We start from the raw sequence: 20071 nt of genomic DNA, 5'->3' as shown, positions 1-20071 counted from the left end.
TTGTAAAAACGAGGTGTAAACGGTGCCTCGAGCATTCTCGTGAGCTACGTTCAAGGTAAATAGTTCAGCGCCGCCGCCATCTTTTCCCAATTAGTTCCTGAAGAATACTAAATATTTCTCCCAAAAATAACTTCGACGCGTTGCGAAAATTCTTGTGCGAAACTGTGAATTCTTCACTTTCACTTTTTCGTTTGATTCTAGTTGCGCGTCTTTGTTCCATTGAAAACTGATGTAATACGGGAATAAAAATGCGAATTGGAAAGAGGGAGGCAAGATGGCGTCGGGTCAGTTACCATCTTCCCTTCGAACATTTGTTTCAGTGTTTTTCGGTGTTTCAGTCGCTGGAATCGCGTCGATGAAAATATTGCCGGTGAAGTAATTGTCGGTGATTTCAAGGTTACTTTCAAGGTAACCCTGCTGGAATTACCGCGCCCAATTATTTTCCTTTATTTTTTCAAGTTCGAACAGTATTTATCGCGTAGGAAACTGGCACAACGTAGCAACCGAGGTACGAAGATAAATTAAGACGGCATTCGCGAAGATGCTATTTCTCGTCCCTCTGTTTACCATAGACAAACAGGAATCAAATGTTTGCAAATACATCGTTGAGCCTCTCGCGCAAAATTAATTGATAAACGCTACGAGAGCATCGATGGAAGCTGCGAAAATGTATTTCCTCGCGGCCGGTTTCAATCGTCGAAGGTTTCTCGAAGAGGAACGATTCCGGAGGCGAATAATAAATAGTATAAAACAATAGAAGAAAATACTTATATTCACGACCCTAATTCATAGAAAAACGCTGACGCGCGATACAAAGAGAACCCGGAACAGCTGGCAGTTTTCGTGCGACATAGAGCCGACCCATTCGTTCTCGGCTGAAATCGCGGATGGAAATGATAATATTTCCTCGTGCAGAAGGCAAACGGATCTCGATGGATCGGGGATCGAGGGAATTCATCTCGGTGGCGAGCAGGGAGACCGGGAGACCTCGAGACGGCCCTGGAAGGGCGCTTCGCGACGCGGAGCGCCGTTTTCAGAAGAGAGGCGCCTTCCCGCCGCGTATAAATGCGAACGCGCCGGCGAAAATCATCTCAGTGCCGAGTGCGAAAAAACTCGCGGCGGACCTGGCTCTCTGCTCGTGCTACCAACAACGTGTTAACAAGTTGGCACCACGTGCGTGCTCCGTGATCGACGCGTTTTCGCGCGGAAAACGAAAGAGAAACCGATCCACCCTCGCGAAACAACCTCAGCAATTCGAGCGATTTCGATTTCATTTTTAAATCGCGTTCTCCGGCTATCGCGATCGCGTTCGTCTCCGGGATCGAGCCGAGGACGCCACTCTGTGTCGAGACAGTGATCGTGACGGCGGATCCATCGATCCGCACGCGATTACACCCCCGCGGGGCGAGCGAAAGTGGTTCACGTTTTTCTCGATCCTGGTCCACGTGCTGTCGAATGTTCCCCGCGACATGGAGGACAGAGTGATCGCGGGCCATCGGGGAATTTAGGGGAACAGGCTCAGAGTTCGCGAAAGGTAAGGATATTTTTCTGTAGACGCGTAAGTGACGAGCATAATATTTCAGGAAATAATTTCTCGTGGTTTTTAGAAAATTCGCGGTGACGATCGTGATTAGAGGAGTAGATGTTCGTTAAAATAACGAAGGATGAATAACATTTTGGGAATTTCAATCGTCGACAAACCACAGAGTGCGTTAGTCGTGATTTTTTATCCTCCCACGTTCTAAAATTTCTGAAATTTCGTACCGTTTCGTTGTTTGTTACAATTTTTAAGATGTCTATAGATCGTTGGAAAACAGCACTATAATTTTACCGAAAAGTGTGTCTAAGTCGCCAAAAAATGTGACGAAGAAGAAACAACGCGTCGAGCTATCCAAAAGTTTGCACTGAATTACGAAGAACGGAATGCTTGAAAGAAAGTTTCCGAGTCACCGATAGCAACGGGATGATCAATGGTCAAGACAGGAGTGTTTAGACGTTCGTGAACGTGAGAATGAAAAATGGTCCACATCCGAGGGCCGTACATTTCTCTGAAATATACAAAGATCGTTTCGATGAGAGCGTGTTTACAAGGAAAGCGTTGCAGCGCGGCGTTCTGTATTCGCGAGCACGTCGAATCGGCGTCAAAAATAGCCGCGGCTTTTGTAAACAGGCCACAAAGCGAAAACAAACTAATTTGGTATACCCTCGAGCCCAAATGAAAAGGGAAGAGCCGCGTGCCGGTCCATTTTTATTGACATTTCTATCGGTTGGGAAATCGTCGACACGGGATCTGCAATTAAAATCGCCGAATTGCGTTCAATTGCTTAACGAGAAACGAAATATCGTTGATATTCTGTGCGTAGAACGTTGCACTGTACGCGCAGATATATTCATTCGATAATTTTTAACAGAAGCAGCTTCGGTTTTTTGATCATTGCACAACGAGAGATCTGGATCGAATTATTATCGAAAACTTATATGGAAAAGAAGCTTCGTTAATAATTGAATTCTCGTGCAAAAATATTTATACTGGATCGCTCGATGCAATCCTTTCTGCACAGAAAATTTCATAATTTTTCGCAAACGGACAGATGAAATATTTTGTTTGTACTACCAGTGATTTCGAACAGATCGTTCGCACCTATTTCGCAAGTCTATCGTTAAAACCATTGTAAAGACTGAAAGTGCCGTTCACTGCTGTCCCGATTGCGTTCAATGCACGCAAAAACGTTAAACCTTTCTCGAAATGAGCATAGTTCGAGGCATTTATCCGCGAAAACAGGAATATCAGCGTGCTGGTCGTTTCATAATTGCTTTTTTCTGCTCCGGAGGCGGGCGTCTTTTTGCGATCTCTATGGGGAAAGAGTATTGTCCGCAACGGAAGCTGTTTCACGATGTTCGAACTTCCCTCAAACTTTTTGTTAAATTTGTTAACGTTAAAATCTGCTCACTGGCACGCCGAGTTCATCCGAGCGCAAATTGAAATCGGTTCGACGTGTTCCCTATCTTTCGGGTACACGCGGATCGTTTTCAATCGATGCGTCCACTAATCGTGACAAAACTTGAAATGATCTACCATAAATCGCATCACCGACAAAATTTCGATAAGTGGATATGCTGCACAGTGCTCTCTGTAAAGAACAATCGATCTATTCACGATTTAATGCGTCGGATCTTGCCGCGAAATAAAAGTTGTTCGTCGATTAGCAAACCCGCTCGTTCGATCACTTTCGATCGGACGCTGAAAACGTTTCTGAATCCTTCGAACGATCGCGCCGATTTAGATCTCGCATGCTTGTTTTTGCGACAGGTGCACAAGAGTCCGCGGTTTGTTCCCGACAACGGGAGCGCCGGTGAATAAGACGGCTAATGATCGCGTCGCGGTATCGCACGACGAGTTAATCGTTTCACCGGTGAGTGTTGTGCAGCAGTACGAATTATGAGAAGGTATTTTTCGACAAGTCAACCGGTGCACAGTGGCATATTGAATAATGGCCCCGTTTATAAATCATCACACACCATCCCCCGCTCGCGTTTAGGTTCGAAAGCGCGTCCCGCCTCTCGTGAGTCACGAGACAGACACTCGTGATCCTCTAACGAGCCTTAGAGATCGACGCTCTCCATCGGGTTCGCACGTGAGCTGCAATTTACCTATCAACGAATTTACCCAGCCCATTAGATTTCGACATTATCTCGTCCCGCGATTAATCTGCCGGATTGATTCACCGCCGTCGCGGTATCAGGATAGGTTTTCTTTTCGTAGGTACGCTATTGTTTTTGAACGGTGAGAGAGAGATCCGAATCTACTCGGGAACTATATAGTCTAAGAATTATTTATATTTTGTGATCGAATTAGCAAGGAGATGGGTCCAGAAGAATGGAGCACAGCGCAGCTTTGTTGACATGAGACTGTTTTCTACTTGGTTGGACCTCGAATGGAGACGTGCCGAACTTAGATTTGATAGAAAAATTAATTAAAAATTAACTTTAGATTTCACCACATTTTGGTCGATTCGAGATCAAATCTCGGCTTATACCGGAACGAAGGTAGACTGAATCGAGACTATGGCTAGTCTAAACACAGCTAGACTACACATACTAATTTACACTGACTAAACGTAGACTCAGCACAGACTGATGTAAGTCCTGGATTAGATCTACATTCAATCTAGACTGAATCAGAGAAAATGGACTATAGTCATTAAATACGTATAACAAAATACAGTTGTTAAGTATAAACGTATTCAGCCATACTATTGACTGTTAAATGTCTAGACCGGGGTCAGTTTTTAGCGGTTGCAAAATTTCATGTTCTCCAAATGTGCATGTTGTCGTGATCATCGTTCTTATTCTTCGTGCTAAATAAATATAAACTCTAAAAAATAAAATAAACTCGTCTCGTTGGACAGACCATCGATCTGGACCGAAGGTAGATAAAACTGAAATTTAAATAAACCTAAACTACAGCGAAACGGGAACTGGACTAAACGCAAGTTGAATTTGTACTGAACTAAAATATCGAAGCCTCTAGATTAATCTTGGCAGAAGGCTAAATTAAACTACGTGTATAGAACTTATTCGGTCGCGGTGAAAGCTGCGGCGAATTTCCGCGAGAGGTAAGGAAGATCATAATCTTTGTAAGATTAACGTTCCTTGTTGACGTACAAATCGAGATGCTAGTCCGGCTGCAGAACGTTGCATAAAGTCCATCTTAAGAGCAGTGTCGTGCGGCTCCGTAATTACACAGATCGCCAGTGTTCGGACAAAAGAGTCGGGATGATAATGTCGATTCGTCGCGCAGATTCGCGATTGTCTTCGGTATAGCGTCGCGGAATATTTACGCGAAACCCGCGGCAGAATTCGCGGACTCGACGATGACTCGAAACAACAATTAAAAAAAGAAAAGAAACGACGAAGATGAATACACGTATGTGTATGGAAGACGTGTTCGCCGAAACGGGCTCTCGAACGAGATGAATGATACCGTGACCGATCTAATCACAAAGCGTTTGCGAAAAGAAAAATGAAGTTCGCGAGCAGAACAAACAATCTATTGTTTCCTCTAATTTCGCGATTTCATTGGGCAGCCCTTGCGTAACAAATAATGGTAGCAACGGACCGCTCCGGCCAGGAAGGAAAAATCGGTCCCGAGATTCACTGGAAAGATGACAGTTGATCTATGAAACTATCAAACAAAAGAAAAAGAAGAAAATAAAAGAACAACGAAACGTTGACAAGATAAGGCACATACGTGTCTTCTATTCTTGTGTTCCGTTTCCAATTATCTCTGACAAAACAATTCTTTTCTCGATGTTACAGATACCGGTTAGAGTACCTCGGATAAGATGATCACCCGAGCGAAGCTATGGTGGAAACTGCTACATTCCGGCGAACAGAAAGGCGTAAGGGAACTAATTAAATTATGAAACTTGTATTCTCTCATTACGCGCTCGAACCCTGTCGAACCCTCGGCGAAGATGCGCTCCCCCGGGAATTCTTTCAAACGAGTGAACTTCGCGAGGCTTTTACGATATTTGGATGTAGTTACGAGAGGCCTGTATTTATGTTTTTAGATATTATATATTTTTTATAGGGTACGCTTATGGTTGCTTTGACTTCGGTTAAAAATTATATAAGCAAATGAGAAAGTTCAGAAAGTTCAAATGCAGCAATAGCCGCCTTGCGTAAAAATGTTCGAAAAGCGCAAAAAATTGAAATTCACTGTATCTGTCGATTTTCTAAATTTTGCTGTACGAGTTGGGTTTCACGAAATTCTGTTTCCATGATAACGGTTGCGTACAACCTATCAATCGTGTAGCATCAATGCTATCTTTTCATTAGCAAAGCACGGTGTATTATCTTCGTCAATATCCTAATCGATTGACGATTCTGACCGAGCAGATTTTCAAACGGAGTTCGTTCAACATCATTAATTTTCATCTATTGGAAGCACACGTTCCAATAAATAGCTGCACATCTGATTAACTCGAATCCAGACTATTTACATAACAGGTGTTTCACTTGTGTCATCAGTGATTTATATTGATCACCTGATTTAACGCGTTCTTTGACCGTGCTTATCGATCGCTATCGGCCGACAGATAATTACCAATTAATCTAGGTCACTAAATGGTGCCACCGTGTAGTGTACTCTTAACAGTGGTATACGTGAGGATTCAGTGCGGTTTTAACTATCGAAGACAAAATGGATCCAGCGAGGAGCGATCCGCGATCGTCGAACGAGTCGACAGTGTCCCCGGCGAGGATCGAGGGAAACGCCACCGGCTGCTTCCGTTGCAAAAGTGTACGCGTAACCATAATGCACTTGAATGATTGCGATCAGTCCGGTAATTATTGTGATTCGACCGCTATCTGCGGAAAACATCTTGCAGACCGTTTTAAACGAGGCCTGGGAGCCTCAATAAGGGATCTCGGACGATTAACAGGCAAATAAACCTGTCCGGAGGATCGATCTAGCGATCTAGATGTTTTTTCGAATCCTCCTCAAATTTGTCCATCGGTCGACGATGCGATTTCATCGGCGCGTTTTTGACAGATCGAGGGACGATCGCTCAGAGACGTTCATCCGAATTATCTTCGTGGCAATTATGTTTAGATAATAAAAACAACGCGAGCGATTATCAGCCGCTCTTAATGAACTATAATAAGTATGTCGCAAATGTGTATATTTAGACATTAGTTGTCACGATCCGAATTACCTGCATCCGCATCGCGGAAGCGACAACTGACGCGTTTCTTCTGACTAAGTTTGAAATATTATTCTTACGCTTTTTGTTTTTTTGAAAACCGGAAGCAATGATGAAACAACGCTTCTGTTGTACGTACAGTGGGGACCGTGATGATATGTTTCATAGTAATCGCGGATCTTCACTCGATCATAGCTTCTTCTTGGTCAACTTGGACACGCTGCATTTTCGTGTTTTCTGCTGTCGAAGCGTAGTCGTCTCTGGATTTCTTTCGAGAACTGTCTTTAGCTTCGAGATCCTTTCCAGTTGGATCACTGTGTTACCGTGACAGCGAGATACTCGCTCCGAGCAAGAACCTTCGCGATCGTACTCCGTGGAAAATATAACATGTTCTTGTTAGTTGCTCGCGGTTGGGGGTCACCGCGAGCTAAATAAGAGCTAGCAAGATGATCGGCCATGGCCACTCGTTCCTTTCATCGCTTTTTTAATGAGGGATTGCCTCTAAGCTTGTCGAACTAAACTTTAATCCAATAGAACCACTGACGATCAATTCAGTCGTCTTTCCATACCAAAATGGTATCAGTCGATCGACCGTGGTCACTCGTTCCTTTCTTCGTCCTTCTAACGAGGAAACTACGGAATAACCATTACGGTAACCATTACGCGTCATCCAAAATGGTGGCAACTGTTGATACCAGAAAGGCCGTATTGTTAACGCGATAATTCTAATAATTGGAAAATATCGATTGCAGTGACCTGGAAACAGATAAAAGCAATTTATAGAGGGAGCACTCTGTAACAGCGCATCGTGACCATTTTTAATTTTTTTAAATGTCTTCACCGTTTCGTATACTACTAATTTTTGTCACAAATGCATAAAATTCGCAATCTAATCCTGACGATAATTCGTTGATCAAGGCCCAATCTGAGTCCAAATTTGACCGCGCTTTGCTACATTTCTTACATGAAGTAGAAGACTCAATTCACTCTATGCAAATACCGCTGTCATGGTTAAGCAAATATGAATGAAAAATCGTTCAATAATTATTCAAGCAGTTGATAAGATAAGGCGCCAGTAAACCGCAACAAGTTCATCGAGTCAGTCGGGCTCGAGGACAGACTTGAACCGGTTGCACGAGAAATGTACCGAAGAACGATTCCTCGTAAAGCCCGATGGATCGTTGATCCTCTGAGAAGATTGTGGAAGGTTCGTAAAGAGATCGAGGCGAGACAGAAACCAATCAAATGGGCGCGATTACGTCCGAAGATGGCGGGTATGTAGGAAGCGAGAGACTCTATTGTTCGTTGGCGAGATTGACTACCAAACAGGGAGCAAAGCTCGGGACCACTGTCATTCGAATAATTACAGACCGAGAACTCCGGCGCGCGTCATCCTGATCGTGATCGGAGGAGCCACCGTTCTTCCGCGCGAACTTTGTCCGTGATAAGCCTCCTTTGCGTCATCGTTACGCGCGCGATTCGTTCGATTGTTGTTTGGCTGCTCGACTTGCAGAACCGAGAAGACACGAAATTCCTCGGGTTCTTCCGCAATCGGGAGCCCGGCAGGCGGTTCGTGCGCGGCTTACGTGAACGAAACGTTGTTACGAGCTGTCATCATCGTTTGCGGGTTCCATCATCATCGTTTCAGCACACGTTCGCGGAACTCAACGTCGATTTCCTACCACGTAGTAGCGCGTGAGATCCCCGAGCTTAATTGATTCGCGAATTTTCGGGATGATCGCGGAGAGAGGTTCCTCGCAACCGTTAGCGTTCGATGTAGTTCTTCCGGGTGGAAGATCTTCGAAGGCTTTCACTGCCCATCGTGACGCTGAAGCTGCTGAATGAATTGTTATTAGTAGATAGTAGACTGTACAGGTCGATGAAGGTCGTTTGTTGTACGTACTTCGATTATTGGAATCATTTTGCATCGATTCATGATTTTGCTCGAGAGGTCTCCCTGCAGAGGCATCCTTTGGGTTGATTCATGAACGTCATTTGGCAATAAACACTGTAGCACACAGTCCTTCAAATTGTCGTATTATTCATGTTTCAGATATTCGCAGGCCTAGCCGCCCATTCCGGGCAAATATCGGTAGGGCTAGGTCAAGGGTTCAGTGCGATTCTGCTCCCACAGCTTCAGAAATCCAACTTCGCAGACACCTCGCAGCAGTCCTGGATTGCGTCCTTAGGAGTCGTCTCGAATCCTATAGGGTCCTTGATGGCCGGACTGTGCGCAGAATGGTTCGGAAGAAGATCGGCGATCGCTTTAGCTAGTTTGCCGCATGCTGCAGGCTGGCTGCTTATAGCGCTATCAACGAACGTGCCTATGCTGTACGTTGGCAGATTCATCAGCGGGATCGGTATGGGCATGGCGAACGGCCTCTACCTTTATGTCAGCGAGGTGAATATTTTGTTAGTTGTAATTGACGACAAATCACTAAAAAGTGCCTGCAGAATCATGGTAACGTAGCAATTAGCGGTAATATGAAGCGTGACTTTGAGGTATTTTTAGTTCATCGAAGGTCCGAAGACAGCGGTGACACGTTGGCAATAATCAACGCTAACACCGATAGCAAAGCTAGTAAACGTAATTTACGTTAAACGCCTGTAACTAAGTTGTTTTCTTAATGTTGGCAGAGAAGCATTTTCGAATTGCGTGTAGAAACTCGTTTAACTCCGTTTGACTCCTGCAATGAATTTGCTCGTTTAACTTCTGGTTACCTCAGGATGATTATGATGTAATTTAAGCTGTCGCAACGTCCTGAACTGTGGTTAAACAACAAATGAATTTGTTTAGACATCGGCACCGAACCAGAGAGCTTGGCTGGGAAGCTGTGGCCCGGTGCTGGTCTCGCTAGGTGTCCTGATAATCTACACCCTAGGAGCGATCACCACGTGGGAGAAAGCAGCTGCGATCAGCATTGGACCAGCCATCCTTTCGTTGGCACTGACTCGGTAATTACCAATCCCAACAGTAGCGGTATCCCAAAAACTTCACTTCACGCAGATTATTACTATGTTTGTATTTTCTGCATCAGCATGATTCCGGAAACGCCAGGGTGGCTAGTGGCTAGGGGACGAAACGACGAAGCTAAGGAGTCCTTATTATGGCTTCGAGGAGCCGGCTCGACTACTGATAAAGAGTACGAAGAACTCTGCGAGACGAACTTGAAGAGAGAGGAGAAGAAGGAGAGTTTGCTGAAAGCTCTTCACATGCCCAGCGTTTGGAAACCGTTCCTAATCCTGCTGGTGTTCTTCGCGCTCCAGCAGATGTCCGGGATCTACATAATCCTGTTCTATGCCGTGAACGTTCTGAAAGACATCGATATTAACATCAATGTGGACGAGGACACCGCCAGCGTCGGGATCGGCGTCATCAGATTGTTCGCCTCGATCGCTGGCGCTGGTTTGGCCAACAGCTTCGGTAGAAAAGTGCTGGCCTTCATCAGCGGCTTAGGAATGGCGGTCTCTGCCGTAGGCGTCGCTCTAACCTTCAGGTTCGCATCGTTATTTAATTGGCAATTTAATTAAACGCTCGTAGCGTTACTGGAACTCCGTGAAATCGATTCCTTTCGTTATTGATCTTATATGCTTCCTGAATCCCCAAATCTCTACGGAGATGCATCCCCTCTCCGCTCCTTAGTCGATGTATATCGTTCAAGTTCGACGCAACCATTCCTGACACGTGACATCGGGTAATGACTAATTCATAGATAGAGAGAAAAAATCATAGTCCTGAGAAAATTGAGGCCTGATTCGCATTGTGCTCGACGAACGTATCCCGGTGGAGAGCTTTATCCTGATCGATATGTAGATCAGTGAGCCGCTAGGACGTTTCCTCTCCTTGACACCCATCTAACATCTTTGTAACAGAGTATTTCCTGCTCGCAGGTTCAAGCTGCCGTCGATCATATCCTTGGTGTGCGTCGGTGGTCATGTGGGCTCCTCGATGCTAGGATTCCTCACGTTACCCTGGGTGATGACCTCGGAACTGTACCCTTTAAGGTTCAGAGGACCTTTGGGAGGCATCACGACTAGCTTGGCCCAGCTGCTGACGTTCGGCACAATTAAACTGTATCCAGACCTGCGGCGAGCCGGCATTGAGGTCGTCATGTGGACTTTCGCTGCCGCCAGCATCCTTGGAACCATGTTCGCGGTGCTGATTCTTCCGGAGACCAGGGGACGAAGCTTGGATCAGATAGAGAGCCAATTCTCCAGCAAATCTGAGTGGAACAGCGCCGACCAGGCCTTGCCAATAGTGTCCACGGAGTCGAGGAAGACTCTAGAGAAGATTGCATCCTCGGCTGAAGAGAAACGCTCTAGCATCGTGACCAACGCGTACGCTTATGACAATTTATGCTTGGACCTGTCTCCTAACGACACTGGAAAGAGTAAGAATGAGTCGAAGAAGGATTCGGATGCCAAGAGCGACGTTGTACACATTTCATTGCAGCATGTTTATATTTGATGAGGGAGGAGATTGATTTCTGTGAGTCGAAACCAAAGCTAAAGAGTCGTAGCTACGAATGTAAGTATTTCTCAGGCTGGGCCACGAGGAGAATTATTTTAAAGTGATGATGCGGATCGGCCGAATTTTTGTATAGTTCAACTGAATCTTGGGACACATTTGTATTCCTCGTGGTCCCCTTACGTCTGTGATATTTTGGTACCGATATTGGGTAATCTGTAAGAGACCTCGATCATCGATATCACGAACATTCCTATGCCTCTTCTAAATGTGTTCTTCATAAGCCATCAGACAAATTGTGATGGATCACAGGATCCTTAAAGTACTCTGAGGACGATTGAGTGCAGCTCGGTGCGACTTGATGAACAGTGTGACTGTAATCGCATTGGTGAGCATACGATGCCAAGGATATTGGATGCGTTCTTGTACAAAGGATTGCACAAACTTGAAGTGACCTGTAAGACATATTTTTTTTTTAAACTTGCGAGCCCATTTATACAGTTACCTTGTGTATATACAGACGTATTTATATTCGTAAGGACCTTTATGTATTAACATGTTTCTTGTTGTTACCATGTACGTTGGTGGTGTTTTTAATAGCTGTACAGCAAATTCTACGCAATGTTGTTTGATATTGTACAATATTAAAGATACTATTTTTACAAAAAATGCAGCAAAGTATTTTGATTTCGGTTGTTTGATGACGCTCGGTGATCAAGCAATTTTCTTTTAGCAAGCATTACTAATCGCCACGTTCTTTATTAAAACATAAACATGCTACCCCAATTATCAATAAATATCGATCTCAGAATATTTATACTAACCAGTCCAAAGGAACTATTGCAGAATGACAATTAATTATTAACAGATAAACGAATTAATAATTAACCAGGGAACAAGTAAAAATTGTATACAAAATCTCGTTCCCGCTGAAATATTTGAATTTTTTGTTTAGCAAATTCTGCCATTCTGCGACAGATGGCGTTCCGATCCACACAATTTGTTATTTAGTTAAATATTTGTTTATCAGCAAGTTTAGCAAGATGTATCGCATAGAAACGTTGCTGAAATGATCGCTAAACAGTTCCACGTATGCAAAATATATTTCACATTGAATATAATAGCATAGGTAACAACAGTGTACACACTCTGACTGGACCTCTTGTACCTCCATGTGCTCCTAATGCAATGGAATAAATCCGCGAACAACGCCGTCGCTCCAACCTCTATTTTCATGATGCTTTTCTGATTATCTCACTTTGTTCTAAACCTGTCGTATCTCTCATATTTAATACGTATCGTAACGTGACAACTTATGGTCACTGTGGCCACTTGCCTGCAACATAGGGGCGTCCCTCGCTTCCGCACTTTCCCCTGACTAGTCAACAGCGGGAGGTTCGTAGAGGATTTCGGGGAACAAGCGGATACGAGGGGCGCCCTATGTTGCAATCAAATGGTCACACCGGTTATGGCTTACCGCTTGTCGAATCATGTTCCTCTGGCATCCGATCGTCTTTTCTAGTGAACTTCCGTCGTTTTAAACCGGCTCCCCGATGTTCACCATCTCCGACCGTGTGCATTCCTGATCAGAAAACACGAATTTCGACCCTTTTCACCACGGGCTGAAGAAAGAATTTCGTTGGAACGTTTCTTCTTTATCGTAGCCTATCGTTTGTTCTAACCCTTTCGCTGGCGCTGACGGAAGAGGAACTAACGCAGCAGACTCCTCCTTTCTCATTAACATGGTCGCCTGGTCTGAAATCATGAGTTTCGACCCTTTCGATCGTCCTCTCGAGGACACTGAATAGTCCAAATCAAATGAAAATTGTGATCAATCTTCGACACGATGAAAAAATATTTCTCAAATTCGTTTGCAGAAAATGGATTTGCAGAGTCGGTAAAGAATAAGAAAATGCTTGTATAAAAATAAATCGTAACGTTGTTTATTGATTACAAATGGTCATGTAGTACAGATGCACGATACTGGCAGTAGCTGTTAAATTATAGCGCGATTTCGATGTGGTACAATATTAAATTTCCCCTGGAACTCGCGTAATGTATGTATATGTATATGCACATATATTTACACATACGTATAGATGTATGTGTATATATATATATATTTTTATTATTTATATATTCACGGTTGATGGTATTGAAAAATATTTATCAATATGTACAGTAGATACTGCTTTCTTATCTTTCAGAGAAAAATAACGTATCTGAGTTCCCGCGCGTTTCGCATAGACTACGTACAAAATCGGAGATTGCTTCGTGCTACAGGCAACTCCTGTATAACACGGCATTCCTACAACACAGTTAGAGAATTAGGGAAACCCCCAATATAACACGGCGATTCCATTAAAAGAACCATAATATTCCCATAGATTTCCCAAAGAAAATAGAAATTACAAAGTAGCAGCTTCCCTGAGCAAAAAGTAGTAATTTTGTAACAAGAAAATCTTGTTTAATAAAAATAGTATGAGTCTGGACGATCATTGATATTTTTGATGAATAGTGATAACAAAACAATATAGTTTTGGTTGGTTTTTGAAATTCTATACCGAATGTTTCTACTCAATTTCCCATAATATTGTTAGGAACATGGCTACCGAGTTGTACGGGGGTTACCTGTATTTAAATATATCTATCGTTCCGCCCCTTTTGCTTAAGCGATTATTGCAATATCAGTATGTACAATAAAAATACATATCCTCCTGTGTACGATATGATTTAAGACTCGTTCCGACCGCTCTATATTTAAAAAAAATAACTTACTGAGCATTCTAGGTGTCACTTATGCGTCGATAACCGAGTCAAGGTAGACTATGGACTGCGTATGCGATTATTCCGTTAATGAGACTTAACGAAACTACTTGATAAAGGGAATAATACATTTCTGACAAATACCTATTTCCCGTAGCATAGTCTGTGGACATGTGACTTTGCATAAACGTCCAAAGTTCAATAATAAGTATAAAACGGATAACGTGTAACTACTGTCAGAAACACATATCTGATGACAATTCAAAGAAATCTGAAAAATGAGTGTCCACTAATATAATTCATATCGGCATTATTCAATAAATAAATATATCAATTTGCTCCATTAGTATACATACATAGAAAAAAGAATGTCTTTCAGAGATCTCGTGTCTTAAGTAGAATTAATTTAAATAAAGAATAATTGAGAAATCACAGTCGATTAATTAATGGTAAAGTTTCGGTAACACGTTACGACACAACATAAAAGTTTTACGGCGGAGACAAGCAAAACGAATAAGGATAATATTATTGGTATTAGCACGCCTCTCTCTTCATTTCCCGATAACATCCACTTAATTTGTATAAAAAGGGACATACAGCCCAAAAACACGTACAAAATGTTCGGACGCGATGGACGTCGATCGGTTATAATTACAAAATTGATCTTCATAGGCCAGTTCGACGTTTCTTACGAAAGCAACGACTTGTGAATACAATACTACCTAAAATTGCTTACTTTGATTTTTCTAAACCTAGTTCTGATTCTCTTCATATTAGTATCGTATTAATTTCTGAAATCATTATTTCTCATTCGTCACAACCAGGGCTTAATGGTACCACTATCTATAAAAATACTAATATGAATTACAAGAACGATAGCTTTAGAAACTACAATCAAGCAATATTTCTTCTATCCCTTCCATTTTTTCCTCACTATACATTTGTATAGCGGTACCGCGTGTATAGAATATTCATTGCACATGTGTGTCTGACAGTGTCACGTGTCAAGTAGTAAAACCAGACTCGTGAGAGCTGGGGTTTGTAAAGATTCAGGCACCGCCTTTCAGCGTTAATATTCGCTCGAATAATGTACTGAGTTCGAGACCCTCGGTAGCTCAAGGGTAACGACTATTGTTAGTAAAATTCTGAATCTGAACTGTGCTGCGAATCGCCGCTCCTTCCATTTAAATATACTTCAGATGTTTGTTGAATTGATGGCGAGTGTTGTGCGGTTTCCCAGTGTTGACCTGCAATAGTTACAATTTTCTTTTACAAATAACACTAGTACAGATTCAATTAAAACTGTTGAATATACACTGAACATACTGTGAGCGGCAAGTATAGTTGCCAGACAACGCGCCACAGCGCGATTTGGAGCACATGCAAGTGCAGGAGTGAGACCCTCGGCATCTACTGCAACGACGCTTGCTCCTAGTTGCAATAAACGTCTTGTCACCTGCAAAAGTAAATTTTTTATGTTACCAGTTATTCCATAAAAATTATGTTGAGTTCACAAAATTCGTTCAATTACTTTTACAAGACCATTCCTCGCTGCCAAATGCAATGGAGTGCTCTGCTGCTCATTAACCATATTAATGACCGATATCCGTTGCTGCTGTTGAGGCTGTATTGCATTTTCCTCACTAGAATTTTTCGACTCTATCCAACTCAATAAAAGCGAAGCAGCCCCAGACTGACGTCGTTGACAAGCTAAATGCAATGCCGTGTTTTTATTGCAATCGACTGCACTTAAATTAGCTTCCCGTTCAAGCAACAATTCTGGAAGTAAGAAAACATGTGACGTCTCATGGTTTCCTGCTTTCTTAATTTTGTTGATCTGATGAAACCTACCAATGACTTCGCATCTACCGGCAATAGCAGCGCAATGAAGTGGTGTCCGTCCTAAATAATCTGCTGCCTCTATACCAGCTAATTCCGGACCGACTGAGTTCAAGATTAATCTCGCACATTCCAGCGCTCCTGAAGTAGCTGCTACGTGCAAAGGTAGACGGTCACCAGGACTATCTCGCAGCGCGGCAACTGTTTTTCCTCCAAATTTGTTGATTAATAACTCTAAACAAACTTCTGATCCCAGATACACGGCACAATGTGCTGCAGAGAATGGAGTTCCTATATAAAATGGCAAAAACCATCTTAAAGGGGTATACCGATCTAACATTTTTGAAAACAAACCTGTGAAAGATATTTACCTTCCAAAGTATCAATTACGTTCTCCTCTAGAAGGAAGTTCACACAATTGTAATTTCCATTGTAACAAGCCCAATGGAGAACTGTACATTCTTGGTCATCTTTTAAGGTGGCTGCTACGGGGTCTGCTCGTACCAATGAGGCAAGTGCAATTACTCTGTAAGAATACAAATTTAAATGTAATGGGAGGATCGAAGATGATGGGTGATTCTCGTAAACTTACATTCCACAAGCGGCGGCTAAATGCAACGGTGTTTTTCCGTTCGTGTCTTGCACCGCCACTTTTGCGCCATGCGACAACAACAACTTGACTAGCTGGTGACCACGTTCGTTAATAACTGCGCGGAATAACGGCGTGTGTTTGTTAATGTCTGGTAAATTACAATCGGCTTTATATTTCAAAAGTGAGATAATACACTCTGTATTAATGTTCGCTACTGCCAACGTTAAAGCAGTACGCTGCTTTGCATCATAACAATTGACAACGCTTGGGTCTTCTGCATTTTCTAAAAGAAGTACCAGACAAGAATTGAAACCTGCCGCAGCCGCGCAGTGTATCGGTGTGCGTCTACCAACGGAATCCTACAAATAATAATGAATAGTAACAGGTATACAAACAAATGACAAATTAAGAAAGATTTACTGAACTCGTTCATACTTGTATAGATACCAAAGCTCCGTGACTTAACAGTAATTCGACGCATTGCTGGTGGCCTTTGCTGGAGGCCAAATGCAAAGGTGTTTTACCAGAGTCTTCCTTGATATTAGTATTCGGAAATAGTGGCAGCAGTAGGCTTAATATTTTACTATGCCCGTAATACGCCTACAATTCATATATGTCTCGTAAGTATTTGTATTCCAATTCGTTGAGTATATCAAGGGGATACAGAGCATGACATTTTGCATATTAAAAGTAAGTAAAAAATGTGTTCTACATTTGTTTAATATCATCACTTGTTGTACCCCCTTAAAATATTAACATCGTTAGTCGTACGGCAAGATGTAATGGTGTTAACTTCGGTGGCGGTGGTTCTGGTTCTTCCGTGTAATTGGACCCCTCCGTGTTGATTGGTGACCAAGCTTCCAAAAGTGCTACTAAAGCTGGTTGATTCCCTCCAGCTACAGCGTAATGGAACGCAGTGAAGCCACGTTTGTCACGTAAACGTGGATCTGCTCTGTGCTTCAGTAAATACTGTACACATCTAAAAATATGAAAATACGATGTAGCAAAGTTTCTTGAAATAAAAAGTTATATCTAAATATAAGAACACTCACTGAGCACCAGTGTCGGTCGCAGTCGACGCGGCAGCTAAATGCAAAGGAGTTGCGCCGTCTATATCACGGGCATTAGAATCGCTCCCGAAACCAACCAAAGTGAAGACACAAAAATAATGTCCCTGACTAGCAGCGTAATGAAGCGCCAACCTATTGTCGTCGTCGGTTAATCGGAAATTTGCTCCGTTGGATAATAATAAATCTAGACAATCGACGTAACCTTTAAATGCTGCTAAATGCAATGGTGTCCTACCACCGACGTCTTTGGTATCTATACGGCGGCTGTCGGCTTGCAACAACTTTCTACACACCTGTAATTTAACACACAACGATAAGATGAATCTCACAATGAGTCAAGTAATAATTATTACCTCGATATGGCCTGTTAGACAACTGAGGTGTAATGGTGTACGTAATTCAGCATTGTGCAGTGCTGGAGACGCTCCGTATTCTAACAACGTTGTCGTTAAACATTCGTGACCGTACCTATATGAAATGAAAGATTCAAGTCAAAATATATGATAACTAAAATTAGTGCTCTCTGCTGGTATTTACCAAGCAGCTATGTGAAGAGCAGTATTCCTCATTTTGTCCTCTGTGTCAGCTATTGCTCCAGCATCGAGTAAGCTTTTTGATCGTGTAAACCTTCCGTAGATCGCGGTCATGTGCAGGGGTGTGTGACCATCTTTCGATCGGACGTTGATTTTCGCACCAGCTTGTAAAAGTACTTCTAAACACTGAACACTATTGGGGCTGGCAGCAGCTACATGTAGAGGAGTTTGTCGACGGTAGTTCACAGTCTCTGTTTGGACGATTCATTGATCAGATATTTACTAGAAGATTGGATTGTACAAGTTGGTAGATCATCTCACCAATATTTGCTCCATGAGAAATTAATTCCTTTACTGCGTCTGCATGGCCATTTAAACACGCAATGTACAGTGGTGTGTTTCCGTGACCGTTCTTAGCTTCAATATCAGCGCCAGCATTAATTAATATTTGCATACAAGAGACACTGCCAGAAGCTGCAGCCGCATGTAATGGAGTATACAAATCGCGGTCCTTAACATACAAATATACAGATGAGAAAATTATTAGATTGGGACGTATGAAATATTTATTGCTTTAGTTCTCTGGCATTAAATATTTCATCGCGTGATTTATTTTATGGTTAATGATCGGTAGACCGCTGTTTATGTTTCTGATTATATCCTCTTACTTTATCCTTGACATCGGCTCTATAGGTTATAAGTGTTTTCACGATACTATCGTGTCCCATAAATGCTGCAAAATGCAAAGCACTGCGATTCTTTATTCTATCATTAGCATTTACTGAACAGCCGATTTTAATCAGATACTTTGTCATTTCAAGGTGTCCATTGTAGGCTGCATAATGGAAGCTTGTTCTACCAGTCCTGAAAAAATGAAAGAACTTGTTGTTATTGCTTATTAAAAGAAATTGATTTGTTCGTTTATAGGACATTATTTCTTTAATATGCTAGGAACTAATAGAAAGTTGTATAAAATTAGTAAAAAGTATGCAGCTACAAACCTGTCCACTATATTAACATCTCTTAAGTATGGAACTATCAGTTGTGCACATTTTACAGCATTATTCGCTGCTGCTACATGAAAAGGAGTTTGCCAATTGCGGTCCCTCAAATTGACATTAGCTTTATGGCGTAACAAAACATGTACTACCTTATGGTTCCCTGAGCAACAGGCCCTATGCAATGGAGTCAACCATTTCTTATCCTTAGCATTTACAGCGGCTCCATGCAATAAAAGCATCTCTACTATCGTGGAATCTCCCATGTATGCAGCTGCATGCAAGAGAGTCCGTTGTCTTGAGTCCGCCCAGCATGCATCTTCTTTTCTAGATAATAATGATAAAACTTCTTCTACAACTCCAAAAAATATAGCTTGCAGTAGGGGAGGCTGTAAAGAATATTACATTAATAAATAGAAATCCTAATGACAAGTAATAATAAAATATTCTTAAAAACATTATAAAAATGAATCTGAATTATTATTCTATTGTAAAGATTAAAATTACATTATAATAAGTGTAATTCTCGAGAATTTGTCTTATGTGACATTCAATATATAATAATTAAATGCAATTGGTATTGTTATATTACAGAAAAGTAGAAAAGAATAGCAGAATTGACACATGAGTCTAACCTCCGGCTTTTTTTACAGTTTGATCAACATGCTCGAGAATTGTTCAATGAAACGTGTACGCCAAAAGAAATAAAACTACTCACCCCATCGTGTAATTCTTGCACGTTCATGATTAACCAGTTTCTCGATTTATACAAATACGGAAGTATTTATAAAAAACACAGTTACAGGACCGTAAAAAACTGACATAGTAGTGTGTGAGTCATAGTCGTCGAACACGTACGGTCGAGCATGTTACTTTCATTTTTCCTGTCAACAATTCTATTCGAAAGCGTACGAACAACATCGACCGTTGTCTCAGATAAACAACGGCATCATTCGTGTGAAAATAACTACCAAAACATGCATAATGATCCTATCCTCCGGTATAACCAGTAACAGCTACCTTTCTATTGGTGTACTCCATCTTTGTTTCTGTCAAGTTCTCTGGAGCTTGTAAACAGATGAATATAACATACATCAT

At 42.1% G+C, this 20071-nt stretch overlaps 2 protein-coding genes across 7 annotated transcripts; one reads left to right on the top strand and one right to left on the bottom strand.

The window, feature by feature from the left end:
* Nucleotides 1–1080: 1080 nt before the first annotated feature.
* LOC117226377 (trehalose transporter 1-like protein) lies at nucleotides 1081–12404 on the top strand. 4 transcript variants are annotated; one of them, XM_033480636.2, is made up of 6 exons: nucleotides 1081–1534; nucleotides 5320–5402; nucleotides 8761–9108; nucleotides 9505–9662; nucleotides 9746–10204; nucleotides 10599–12404. In XM_033480636.2, the coding sequence occupies exons 2-6, from the start codon at nucleotides 5346–5348 to the stop codon at nucleotides 11173–11175; spliced, it is 1599 nt and encodes a 532-aa protein (XP_033336527.2). In that variant the 5' UTR covers nucleotides 1081–1534; nucleotides 5320–5345; the 3' UTR covers nucleotides 11176–12404. The 4 variants fall into 4 exon arrangements, with proteins under 4 accessions (XP_033336527.2, XP_033336524.2, XP_033336525.2 ...); XM_033480633.2 differs by lacking the exons at nucleotides 1081–1534; nucleotides 5320–5402 and adding an exon at nucleotides 5479–6304; XM_033480634.2 differs by lacking the exons at nucleotides 1081–1534; nucleotides 5320–5402 and adding an exon at nucleotides 6365–7914.
* A 687-nt stretch (nucleotides 12405–13091) lies between these two features.
* On the bottom strand, nucleotides 13092–20005 carry LOC117226376 (serine/threonine-protein phosphatase 6 regulatory ankyrin repeat subunit A). 3 transcript variants are annotated; one of them, XM_033480631.2, is made up of 15 exons: nucleotides 19692–20005; nucleotides 18977–19362; nucleotides 18644–18839; nucleotides 18297–18486; nucleotides 17980–18226; nucleotides 17796–17910; nucleotides 17425–17735; nucleotides 17144–17351; nucleotides 16808–16972; nucleotides 16373–16731; nucleotides 16152–16306; nucleotides 15793–16071; nucleotides 15473–15720; nucleotides 15268–15397; nucleotides 13092–15188 (listed from the first exon to the last, which is right to left on the bottom strand). In XM_033480631.2, the coding sequence occupies exons 1-15, from the start codon at nucleotides 19716–19718 to the stop codon at nucleotides 15076–15078; spliced, it is 3129 nt and encodes a 1042-aa protein (XP_033336522.1). In that variant the 5' UTR covers nucleotides 19719–20005; the 3' UTR covers nucleotides 13092–15075. The 3 variants fall into 3 exon arrangements, with proteins under 3 accessions (XP_033336522.1, XP_076381180.1, XP_076381181.1); XM_076525065.1 differs by lacking the exon at nucleotides 19692–20005 and having other exon boundaries at nucleotides 18977–19049; nucleotides 19126–19265; XM_076525066.1 differs by lacking the exon at nucleotides 19692–20005 and having other exon boundaries at nucleotides 19126–19259.
* Between the last annotated feature and the right edge of the window lie 66 nt (nucleotides 20006–20071).

The sequence above is a fragment of the Megalopta genalis genome, chromosome 11 (assembly GCF_051020955.1).
Source record: "Megalopta genalis isolate 19385.01 chromosome 11, iyMegGena1_principal, whole genome shotgun sequence".
NCBI lineage: Eukaryota > Metazoa > Arthropoda > Insecta > Hymenoptera > Halictidae > Megalopta > Megalopta genalis.
The sequence above is the reverse complement of the archived record's forward strand: the minus strand, read 5'-3'. Positions and strand labels throughout refer to the sequence as shown.

Bases quoted from the DNA above. Each gene is read 5' to 3' on its own strand.
- LOC117226377 (XM_033480633.2), top strand. From the start codon at position 6,206: ATGGATCCAGCGAGGAGCGATCCGCGATCGTCGAACGAGTCGACAGTG. The intron at 6,305-8,760 runs GTACGCGTAACC...TTCATGTTTCAG, and splicing joins GCTGCTTCCGTTGCAAAAGT to ATATTCGCAGGCCTAGCCGC. The intron at 10,205-10,598 runs GTTCGCATCGTT...TCCTGCTCGCAG, and splicing joins GGCGTCGCTCTAACCTTCAG to GTTCAAGCTGCCGTCGATCA.
- LOC117226376 (XM_033480631.2), bottom strand. From the start codon at position 19,718: ATGAACGTGCAAGAATTACACGATGGG. The intron at 17,736-17,795 runs GTAATAATTATT...GTTAAATTACAG, and splicing joins GTCTAACAGGCCATATCGAG to GTGTGTAGAAAGTTGTTGCA. The intron at 15,189-15,267 runs GTATGTTCAGTG...TAACTATTGCAG, and splicing joins AACTATACTTGCCGCTCACA to GTCAACACTGGGAAACCGCA.